This window comes from Ursus maritimus, unplaced genomic scaffold, assembly GCF_017311325.1.
Source record: "Ursus maritimus isolate PB19 unplaced genomic scaffold, ASM1731132v1 scaffold_14, whole genome shotgun sequence".
In the NCBI taxonomy this organism is placed as follows: domain Eukaryota; kingdom Metazoa; phylum Chordata; class Mammalia; order Carnivora; family Ursidae; genus Ursus; species Ursus maritimus.
This window is the reverse complement of record NW_024423786.1, coordinates 67,611,647-67,623,636: the sequence shown is the minus strand read 5'-3', so window position 1 is coordinate 67,623,636 and position 11,990 is coordinate 67,611,647. Positions and strand designations below refer to the sequence as shown.

Below are 11,990 nucleotides of genomic sequence, written 5' to 3'. Positions count from 1 at the left end.
TATATATATATATATATATATATATATATACATCTCTGAGACTTCCTTTCCAACAAGTAATTACCATTTCCCTTGGGGAAATAATCAGCAAGAAGTTTCTTTTGTTCATTGCTCTGCTTTTCCCCCCCTCAGTAAATCTTCTAGGGACATCACATCCCAAAAGTTTTCTCTCTTTTCAACAGCCACAATCCAGTCCCTTAAGACGATCGGTCCGTCTTTCTTTTCTGCCTTCCTTCTTGCCTTCCTCTCATCTTCCCTCCCTCCCTCCCTTTCTTACCGAGATAGAATAGGCAAGTAAGTGTACCGTTCCATGACATTTCACAACGCGAAGGGACGCATGCAGTTAGCATCCAGGTCTAGAAACACAGCATGGCCAGCACCCCCAAAATCCTCTGTCTGCTCCCGGCCTGTCACTAACTTCCTGTTAAGGATAACAATTACCCTAGTCAATTTTGTTCAGGAATAAATAACAAGGAAAATAACTGACGGAATACCTTGTAGAATGCCTTGACGATCATTTTCTGTTTTTCCACTTAGTTATTCTTTTGATGAACCCCTAAGAATTCGGCTGAACGATAACTGGGAAAAGGAAGATACTAACTAACACCCCATAGGGGTGTTCGTATTATTAGGCTCCGTTTTCGTCCTAAGTCAGAGGTTCATCCGTGAGCACTGAGGTCTATAAGCCACCAGCTCAGCAAGGGTCACCTCCCCCCATCCAAGGCCCAGCCAGTCGTGATCATCCCGAACCAGAAACAAAGGTCTTCAACCTCCATTTTAGGGATGGGACCTGGAATTAGTCCTTGCCTGGTTCCCGGGGTTCCTGGGATTGGCCGGTTAGCCATGGCCAAGAAACTGTTGTCTTTCTGCCTGTTAGCCAGTGCGTTGGTCCAGCCCACATGAGTACCTTCCCGCCATGGCTACCTTGTCCGCCCTCGCTGGTGGCCGCAACAGTACGTGTCTTAGCCCGTTTCCCTGGGACCCACACACCCTGCCTCCAAGTGTGGCACCACATATCAGCTAACTCCTCGTTCACTAAGACCAATCATGCATTTCACAAAAATATACATCAGTGCGCAGTAGTGAACCACTTTGTAATAACGATGGCCCCAAGGCAACCGCTGAGATTTGCATAGTGCTTTGTCTGCATCCTCTGATGTGAGGGGTCACAAACGTATGCATGTTTTTACGTGTTCAACCAGCCGTGTTGACTCGGGAATTGTTGATACTCTTGTCATTCCAGGGCAATTAGGGTTTCAGATGACTTTCAGAGAACTGGAATTGAGCTGTTCCACTGTATCCTAAGAAGGGTTAAGTTTTGACTTGATAGCTGCATGTTCGTGGAACAAGTATAATGCTACAGATCACAGCAGGTTGTCTTCCAGCTCTTTCCAGTGTCACAACAACTCAAAGTCTTAAAACATGGCGGCCGTGGGTTACATGAAAGAGAAGCATTTCCTGACCTGGATGCTGGATTTGAAACCTGCCTAGATTTGGAATTTCCATAATTCCATTTTTTTTTTTTTAAAGGTAGGACACTGCTCCTATTTCTTGTGCAGTGTTGGTGTGGTCTTGCTGCTAAAGTGCCAGGGTCTGCTTTACAGTTTCCGGAAAGGCCCACGAGCTGCCATCTGTCTACAAGCATCCAGGCTCTCTGAGCTGTCCTGACGTTGTGAGTCATTTAGACTGATTTTTTCCAACCCTAGCTTTAATCTCACCAGATTTTATAGTCTCAGCCTGTTGCTTATTTATACTTACAGATCAAAAACCGCTCCTTTGGGGTGCCCGGGTGGCTCAGTCGGTTAAGCATCTGCCTTCAGCTGAGGTCATGATCCCAGAGTCCTGGGATCGAGTCCTGCTTCAGGCTCTCTGCTCAGCAGGGAGTCTGCTTCTCCCTCTCCCTCTCCACCTGTGTTCTCTCACTCTCAGTCTCTCAAATAAATAAGTAAAATCTTTAAAAAAAAAAAAAACCGCTCCTAAGTGACACTCAGATGAAATACTGGACACTTCCTTGGTTTTGTGAGACGGATGGCATCGTCACCCCTTTGGGTCTGCTTGGCTCCTCGAATGCTTCTGAAGATCGTGCGGATGAAGGACAATGACATTTTGCATCATAAAAAAAATGGTACAAGAGAGAAGTGTATAAAATGTTCTCACGTTTCAGGAAATGAAAGATTTATCAAAACTTAAAAGCTTTAGGTGTGAGGAGGGAGAAAGAAAAGAAAGAAAAAAGAAGGAAGGAAGGACCGCAAACTTGACATGCTTTGCTTTCCAGCAGAACTGGAATTTGCCCCTGACTCTGGCCCCGGTGATATTCCTTTCTGCTTCAGCTTCCACATCTGTGAAATGGGTGCAGCACTATTTACACTGTATTGTCGGTCTGAGAATTAAATGAGGAAATGCCCAGCACGGGGCACATTGCAGACACTCAGTGAATGTTACTGTCCTCATGTCCCCATTTTGGGGGCTTTATATGTCCTGGCACTCGTATTTCAGGGGCTTACATCTTGATCATTGAATGTATGGCTTTCTTTTTTAAATGTGGCCTTTCTGGGGCGCCTGGGCGGCTCAGTCGTTAAGCATCTGTCTTCGGCTCAGGGCGTGATCCTGGGGTTCCGGGATCGAGCCCCACATCAGGCTCCTCTGCTGGGAGCCTGCTTCTTCCTCTCCCACCCCCCTGCTTGTGTTCCCTCTCTAGCTGGCTGTCTCTCTCTCTGTCAAATAAATAAATAAAATCTTTAAATAAATAAATAAATAAACTGTGGACTTTCTGACAGAAACACCACTGCTTCCAGCCTCAGTTTCTTTGACTATGAAATGAGGTGTATGTCGACATTGCCTTTTGGAAAGAACACTACCAGGTGTGGCACGTGCTTGTCCCGTTTTCACAGATGCCCTGGTGCTGAGTGTGAATGGTACCCATCAGCAAGCCGTTCCTGGGAAGAAAGTCTGGCTTTCCTTCCGCCAGGTCAGAGGTACCCTGAGAGATGGGTTTGGAGACGGGGTCTCAGATGACCTCTGTGTGCCAAAGAAAAGAAGGGGACTCCGTGTCGACAAGCAGCGGGATGCCTCGTTTTCCTAAGGCTGGCCCAGCCCCACTCGTTACCTCTGCTTTCCTGGGGCCCGAGGAGCCGAGGAGCTTCTGGTTCTAGTGCCCGAGACTTGGAATGAACCAGGCAGGGCGTGGCCCCCACCTGTGTCTTTCCTCTTCTTTTCTAACATGCAGACCTCTCGAGAAAATATAAAATTACAGTGTTTCCCATTTCTGAAGCAACATCCAGGCCCCATCAGATCGCTCCAGAGTCTCCAAGGAGACTTTTTGAGGCCAAGAGCACAAATGATCAGCTTACCAGGAGGCCCGGCTGGTGCACATTCAGCCCGAAAACGGAGACAGGGCATTCTCAGACTTTAACACGGATGCTTAGCAGCTCCTAAAATCTGGCTGTGCTTGCACCATGAAAACCAGAAGAAAGAGGCATTAGTACGTTTGTGTGTTGCTCTCAGCCAGATAGCCTTACCCCAGGTAAACATTTTGCAAAGCAGACTGGAGAACCTGACATTCCTGAAAGGTGGCGCTTTGGGGGCGATGTTCTAGGGTCCACCTGGGTCATCCTGGACTCTGGCTAGAAGCCAGAGGAGGTTTGCTAGAGAGGGCCACAGGGTGGGGACTTGGCCTGCCAGAGTGTCCGTCTTCCAGGTAAACCGTGTGTGTGATGTGCGGACACACCCGCTCCGGCCTCCGCGTCTATAAAATGAGCCATTCGACCTACCTCATTGCGAGAGGCCAAGCTAGCTCAGACGAACACAGGGAACATGTAGATAAAATGCTCAAATGAGATTATGGGTCATTTGCTTTCAAACCCCTCAGGAAACCACGTGGGAAACTATGATACCATGTTTTAGTGCACGTTTCCGCCTCCCTATGTTCTTCAAAACTTCTCTACACACACGTTAGGAAGAATTCCGTAAGTCTCCCTCCCCCTATTCCAGCTGACCTTCATGCCACGTTCCTCTTCCCCCTCCTCCCCTACTCAAGTGCCGTTGCTTCTGGTGGAGACGTCCTAAATCCCTTCCCAGGGCAGTCAGAGTCGAGCTTCTGCCGATTGGCATTTGGTTTGGGCAGAGGGAGGGAGAAGTGGTCCGCGTCCACACCTTCAGAAAGAGCCGCGTCTTCACCACCCGCTCACCTGGGCCCCCTTCGTTGTCTGCACGGGCTGCCTGCCTCTGACGATTCTGTTTTCCTCATCACGGTTTAGCAAGCATCTCTCGGAGTTCCCACCTGTTCCCGAGGAGGAGCTCCTTCTCCCTCGGGAAGCCTCACAGCCCTTGGGGCTTTGACGCGCTAGCACGGACACTGTCGAGTAGGAAGGGTTTTCTGTCCCGGAGAAGCCCTTCAAGTTGTGGGGAGAAGAGGGTATTAGCAGGAATAAGCCACAGGACCAGCCGTCTAGGTTTTGAAGCTCTTGTTTTTGTCCTAGTCTGTCTGTTGTTAATTGGGGTCATACCTCATGGTGACCCTAGTGAGGACTCCTCGTTGACCAGATAAATCTGGGAAATGCTGGGACGTAGAAAGCAAATCGAGCGGGTTGGTTGGAGAATAAGATGTCTCAGAGCTTTTGATGTACCACACGGTAGGCAGAAATTCCCTGGGGTTTGGAGCCCTGAAGGCTTTTTTCCGTGCGATTCTGTGAATGGATTTGGGCGACACCGGGCTATTGCTGGTACCAAAATTAAATGGACTCCCGGCTGTTTAGGTGGTTTCCTATCTGCCCTTCGCACAGTTTGGAGATTAATGCCGCTTTTTCCCCCCTACAGAACATCGATATCACCAATTTCAGCAGCAGCTGGAGTGATGGCTTGGCCTTCTGTGCTCTCCTTCACACCTACCTGCCTGCCCACATCCCATATCAGGAGCTGAACAGTCAGGAGAAAGTAAGTCACCTGCCCAGTTACCCCTGGTTATCCTCTAGAATTCCTAGAATACTGTACATGCTGATGGGGCGGTGTTTATAGACTCCAAGTGGAAATTAGGATACTGATACCAGGCAGACGTAACTACTGAGTGTATGATGAGGTGGTAGGATCCCACCCTCAGTAAATACTTCTCAGTTGCCCTCATGGCCTGGAAAAATGAAGTGAAGACCAGTTTACTGTGACCGTCACCCATTTTTTTGAGAGCAAGTCTTAATGAAATTTCACCTTCCTGGTTTTAAGACTTTGGCCAGCATTTTCAAAGTCTTTACCAAAGAACCAGAAGCACCACCAAAAGGATCTCACTGCTCGGATAAACTTGGGAAACTGTATATTATGTCCCATCCTTAGAGAGGACAGTGCTCATTAGCACAGTAAAAACTTCAAGAAGTCCTACAAGAAAGAAACCTGTGTGACTCTGTTTAACCCTACAGTTATCAGAGCCACAGAATTTTCTCTTTTTTTTAATAATAATTTTTTATTATGTTGTGTTAGTCACCATACAGTACTTCCTTAGTTTTTGATGTAGAATTTTCTTAATACAATTACCTAGGACAAGAATTGGCAAATTTTCCTGTTAAGGGCCAAACGGTGGACTCGGTGGGTCCACGGGTCTCTGTCACAGCTGCTCATCCGCCATGGTAGCATCCAAGTGGCCCCAGAAGAAACAAATGGGCATGCTCTGTTCCAATAAAACTTTATTTACAAAAACAGGCTGCGGGCCAGATTTGGTCCACAGGCCAGAGTTTGCCAAACCCTGACCTAGAACATTCTACAAAACCATATTCCACAGAGCGTACTTTGGAAAATGCTGTTCTGGGCCCTGCGCTCATTCTGTCCACAAGTGTTTCTCGCCAAGCATCATGCACAGGGAATAAAGATAACAGTGAATAATGTAGACCTGTTCTTTGCCCTCTAAAGTAGAGAGACAGGTCCACAAGTGACTAAACCTGGAACAGGTAATGTTATAAATAAATTGCAGAAGCGCTACAAGAGAAACCTCGTGCTGTGGGTATGGACAGGTTTCCTAATTTAGATCAGGAAGGCTGAGAAGACCTCTCTGAGAGGCGATACTCTTCCGAACGAACCAGGAGCCAATAACACTAAGAGCTGGGGGAGCTTTCCAGAGCCAGGGAGCAGCCTGACAGTCAGCTGGGTGCAGTCAGGGACATAGAGGAAGGCCTACTGGCAAGAGGGCAGTGAGCAGGGAAGAGTGACCTGGGATGGTTCTGGGGGCCAGATGGGGCCAGACCCTGCAGGGCTTCCATGGAGGGCTCTGGGAAGAAATCTGCCTCTTGCTCTAAACTCGGTGGGAAGTCACTGAAGGATTCTCAGTGGTCGAGACACACGGTTCGTGTTTTTGAAAGATCTCTGTGGGTGTTACATGAAAACAAGAACTGGAAAGGGAAGGTGAATGAGGGAGGTGCTATCAGATGGGAGGCCCTTGCAGTCGTCAGCGTGAGGGCTCAGCATCCCTGACTCCAGCCATTAGCTGTTGTGGCGGGGACGGTACCATCATGGATAGAAAGATAGAGAAGGATTCAGAATAGGTCTTAGGTATAGAATCCGCTGGACTTCATAACTGGTTGTGGGGGAGGGCAAGAGGAAAGAGAGACGTGTCTAGCCTGACGAGTCATTCTCCGAGACGGGGAAGGAAAAGAAATGCTAGAAAGTTCTGTTTTGATTATCCTACACCTAGATTTAAATAAAGCCCAAAGCGTGGCCATGACACTGATGGTGGTAATAACTGAACAGAGTGATTTCATTTTCTGGAGTGTTAGGGTTCTCCAGAGAAACCGAAGTAATAGGGGTGCGTGTGTGTGTTTGTACAAGAAAGTTAAATGAATGCCAGTTTGGATCTGAAGGCTGTTTGCTGGCAGAACTCCCTCTTCTTCGAGGGAGATCAGGCTTTTTCTATTAAGGCCTTCAACTGATGGGGTGAGGCCCACCCATGCTATGGTGGGTGATGTGCTTGACCCAAAGTCTTATTTACCCAAAGTCTACTGATTTAAATGTTAATCTCATCTTAAAAACACCTTCACAGAAACATCTAGAATAAGGTTTGGCCAGACATCTGGTACCATGACCTAGCCACGTCAATACATAGAATTAACCATCACAGGGCATATAAAAATCTCAAGACCTAACATTTTGGGGTGGTGCTTTGTTGATAGTCCATGAAGCAGGCTGGACAGGAGTATTAAACATTGGGGGGGACGGTTCTGTTATTAATCATGTTAAGTGGGAGATGTTCCTGAAATATGCAGTTTGTGGGGTCAGACAGGCGGTAGGATAACAGGTGCAGAGTGCAGAGGGGAGATCAGAGCTGGAAGGCAGGTCCGGGAGTCATCAGGGAGTAGGAAAGTGCTGCCTAAGGGAATCGAAACGATGGGAAAGTTGTACATTTGTGCTATCCAATATGGTAGCCGCTAGTCCTATGGGCCGTTAATAAATGTGGCTTTCAATGACTGGAAAATGGAATGATTCATCTGAATGACTTTTGATTTAAGTAGCCACGTGTCAGGTGTAGCTACTGTATCGAACAGGGCTGGGTATAGATGGCATTTAAAGCCAGGAGAGTGGACATCACTTTGGTCCTAGGTCCTAAGGGAAGCTCTAAAGAAAAACTCCTCTGTATCCACTCTGCTCCCAGCGTTTCTCTTCTGACACTTCTGGAAACAGATGGAGGGTGTTGCCCACACCAGGCAGTTCTGCAGCACCAGCTGGGGGTCCTCAAGTGTGACTCAGTTCTGACATTGTCCTCCTGGAGCGAGCATCAGGTCCCACAGGTTAAGGGCTTGGTCCCATGAGAAGACTGCACCCTCCATTTCAGACCCCGGTGACCACATCGTTGTCACCTTGCTTCTGACTGACCAACTATAAACCAGAGGTTCCTCTGACCCCTTCCTTAGGTTCAATTAATTTGTCGGAATGGCTCCCGGAACTCAGGAAAACAGTACTCACTAGGTTACCAGTTCATTACAAAGGACATTGAGGGTCACTAATGACCAGCCAGATGCGGAGACCCCTAGGGTGAGGTCCAGAAGGGTCCCGAGTGCAGGAGCTTCTGTCCCCTTGGACCTTGGGGTGCACCACCCTCCCAGCACACAGATGCATTCACCAACCCAGGTGCTTTCTGAACCCCATCTTTTTGAGCTTAATAAGGCTTCATTACACAGGCATGATGGATTAAATCATTGGCTATCAGTGATTGAGCTCAAACTCTAGTGTGTCTCCCCTCCCCGAGGTTGGGGTCAAGGGATATGGGACTGCAAGTTCCAACCCTCCAATTACAGGGCTGGTTCCCCAGCAGCCGGCCCCCATCCGTAGGTTATCTGGGTGGGTTTGAAAAATCATCTCTTTAGCATAAACTCAGGTGTGATTGAAAGAGGCTTGTTATGAATAACAGAAGGCACCTGTTTCAGCTTTGTTGCTCTGACGCCATTTCTGGAACCGAGGACAAAAACCCAAGATTAGAACAAAAGATGCCCCTATGGCTCTTATGGGAAATGATAAGAGTTTTAGGAGCTCTGTGCCAGGAACCTTGGATAAAGGCCAAATATATTCCTTGCTATAAATCACAGTATCACAGAGACAGAGAGAGAAGGCTAAGGAAGGTTGAGGACAGCAGCGCTGGTTGTCTGGTGAGAGAGTGACCCAGCAGAGGGAACCAGGGCAGAGCAGCGAGATGGCAGGAGCCAAGCTGGGGCCGTGCGGGGCGCACGCAGCCTGTGCAACGTGCCCCTCGCCGGCAGAGCCCCCTCCAGCAGTGACCTCCGTATCCATCCTCTTCGCTCTGCAGCCTCTGCCTTTTTCCTTGAGTCAAGAGTGGGCGTAAAACAATTCAGAATAATCAAAAAAACCTCACTAAAACTGTCGTAAATAGAAGTCTCAGCACTTCTGCGCCCATGATCTGAAATAGGAATCTTCCTGAAGGTGTGAAATGTTTGCTCTCATGCAAACCATACCTAGGCTCTTCGTCCTCAGATCACCGTGGACCTGTTGGAAAATAGTGAACCTAAAAGTGTCTGCTTTCCCACTTTGAATCATGAGCGCTGCTTCCTTATGAAAGTGCGTTGTCTGGCCGTGGGCGTCTGTGATTCCCACACGCCACACGGCCAGCTGCCCGGTGACCATCTGCAGGTTTGGAAACCTGCAAGAGGACAGCCAGACGCCACCGTGTACTCACTTCCCGTTGTCCTTGTGGCACAGGGGCCCGTGGTCTCTACACAGGGGGTTGAACGTCTTCCCCCTAATCCAGGATGCTGTTATCAGGGAGCACCCAGGTCAGATTGTGGAGGGCTGCGGGTCTGTGAGATTCACGACAGCCCAGGAGGTTCAGAAATCGGGAGCTGTGCCCTCTACCCAGATGGAAGTGATGAAACCAAGTCAGCTGGACATCAGTGTTAAAGAGGGAATTTCTGATAAAACTAATAAGGACGTCTTTGATGGCATGAAAGAGATGTGAGTTACAGTCAGCGGAAGCTTTGGGCATTTTTTTTTTTTCAGTGGAAAGCGTATTTATCTGTCAATCCACGAAACTCCTGCATAGGCTACTGAGATTCAGGTGATAGAACTGAGTGTTTTCGTGTCAGTGTCTGAAACAAAATTTTAACGCGAGAGAGAAATTCTAGACTTGGGATGCTTTCTGCTGTCAGCTTTAGGTGAGATGCGCTGCCAGGGGGGCCAGTGGCAGAGATCTCTACCAGGGGCTTACGCTGTCCTGGGGCTGGAAGGGCTCTGGCCTGTGGGTTCCGCCGTGGCCACACTCCCTCCTGCTCCCCGTAAATGGCAGCTTCGTCCCCTGGCCTTCTGGCGGGGGCCTGGCACTGTTGCAATGAGAGAATTAGATAACAGTGCTCGGTCCTAATAGTCTGTGACAGTAGAAGTGTGAGAAAATGGACACTTACACGCTGTGGTTGGTGCAGCATTCTATTTATTTTCTTCAGTAGGCTCCATGCCCAGTGTGGGGCTTGAACTCACAACCCTGAGATTAAGAGTTGCCTGCTCCAACCGAATCAGCCAGGCGTCCCCAGGTGTAGCATTTTAGAAAACAAGTTGGCATCGCATATCAAATACCTTGACTTCTGGGTAGCCAGAAGTCTGGCTTACCAATCCCCTGCCCCCTCAAAACTAACCAAAAGGACTTTAAAATAAGCACCAAATAGGAGATTAGCTGCCGCAAGTTTGGACTCAATTAAAGGAAGCTAGGAGCCAACTTCCAGCTCCCGTCTCAGCAGAACAGAGAGCAGTGTTCTGGAAACAAGCATCAGGTTTCCAGTTCATGCCCATAAATTTCCCTTAATTTGGAGGAAGAGGGCTGGTGGCTTGGGCAAGATGACCACAGATCAACGGCTTTCCCAGGCCTCGACCACAGCCTGGGAGAAAACGTGCACAGCCTTGTCTTGGTGTTTTCCTGTGACCTGGTACCTAGAGCAGAGAGTTGGCCTTGGTGTCAGGGCAGAGCCCTCCCCCTTCGGGAAGCATATGTGCACCCGAGGACAGAGGGTGGAGGCCAGGGGGAAACGGAAAAAGGAAATTATGCGTAAAATCGAAATGCATAGAATCACAAAATTCTACTGGGGAACGTGAAACATGATACAGGAACATGAGTCTCTTGATTAAACTTAATACGCCAAGCTAATTAAATTTTAATGTCATCCTAATGACTCTGGAATGAATTATGGAGGGGAGGAGCCATGACTGAGTGATTCTTAAGTTCATCCCGGTGAGGAAACACGAGAACAGCCAGAGAGGGTCTCAGGAAGAAGCTACAAACTGGGGCTAAGAGTGGAACAGTGCCTTGAGAATTCTTGGGCGAAATGCTATATATAGCACCATGATTAAACAACTCTTGAAACACAGCAGAATGTGCATGTCCTAAATCGTGACAGAGTAAAAAATAACTGAACTAACAAATATTTACCTTTGATAGTCAGGAATCGACCGGTAATGTCATTTTAATTATAACCTGTTGATCGTTCTCTTCCTTAGACTGAAACCGATGTTTGCATATTTGACTTAAAATTTTAAGTGTTTTATAATCAGAGATCATCCATATGGGAGTGTCATTTCGTGTTCTTTCCCAGCAAAAGCTATATGTTTTTATTTCTATTTTTATTTTTTTAAAAGCTATGTATTTTTAGTTGATAATTCCAGTCTCTGTCCTTTTAACCTAGAAAAGGAATCTCTTATTGGCATTTGAAGCAGCCGAAAGTGTAGGCATCAAACCCAGCCTGGTAAGTATCCCATTTTATATCCTTGTGATACTTTATGCCATCTTCTAAACAATTTCTTATAGAACATTAAAATCCCTTGGCTAAAGATGTGTTACTCATGATCCGTAATATAAAAATATTCATGGGGCACCCGGGTGGCTCAGTCGGTTCAGCATCTGACTCTTGATCTCAGCTCGGGTCTCAATCTCAGGGTTGTGAGTTCAAGCCCTGCATTGGGCTCTGCACTGAGTATGGAGTCTACTTAAAATATATATATATATATATATTTTTTTTTAATTCAGTTAGTCTAACCACATATGATTTAGAGTTTTTTTCGAAGATTTCATTGTGGATAAATTTCATTTCTGGAAGCACGGTAGACTGAATTATTAAAGCCCTGTTGTTCAAGTCACCTAGAAGTCTGGATAAAATGTAATTATAAAAATATCAACACATAATTGCAGTCTGAAGAAAGAATGGGAAATGGCCAGATGTCAGAAATTCAAAGAGAAGTGAAAACCAGAGCCACAAGGCATAAACCGAGATTGTGCCCAAGCTCAGAAGTGGGTCTGGGAGTGCTGGTAGAGGGCTCATCGTAAAAGGCTACCTAATGGGGGCGCCTGGGTAGCTCAGCGGTTAAGCGCCTGCCTTCGGCTCAGGGCGTGATCCCGGCGTTATGGGATCGAGCCCCACATCAGGCACCTCTGCTATGAGCCTGCTTCTTCCCCTCCCACTCCCCCTGCTTGTGTTCCCTCTCTCGCTGGCTGTCTCTATCTCAAAAAAAAAAAAAAAAAAAAAAAA

The 11,990-nt window shown here is 47.5% G+C and overlaps 1 protein-coding gene across 3 annotated transcripts in view; it reads left to right on the top strand.

Annotated features, from left to right (window-relative positions):
* SPECC1 (sperm antigen with calponin homology and coiled-coil domains 1) overlaps positions 1-11,990 on the top strand; it is a 262,628-nt gene that overhangs the window by 234,761 nt on the left and 15,877 nt on the right. For all 3 annotated transcript variants that reach the window (XM_040630107.1, XM_040630108.1, XM_040630110.1), the window contains 2 exons: positions 4,816-4,932; positions 11,151-11,210. In XM_040630107.1, the coding sequence (XP_040486041.1) occupies positions 4,816-4,932; positions 11,151-11,210 (177 nt within the window). The remainder of the gene's footprint in view (positions 1-4,815; positions 4,933-11,150; positions 11,211-11,990) is intronic.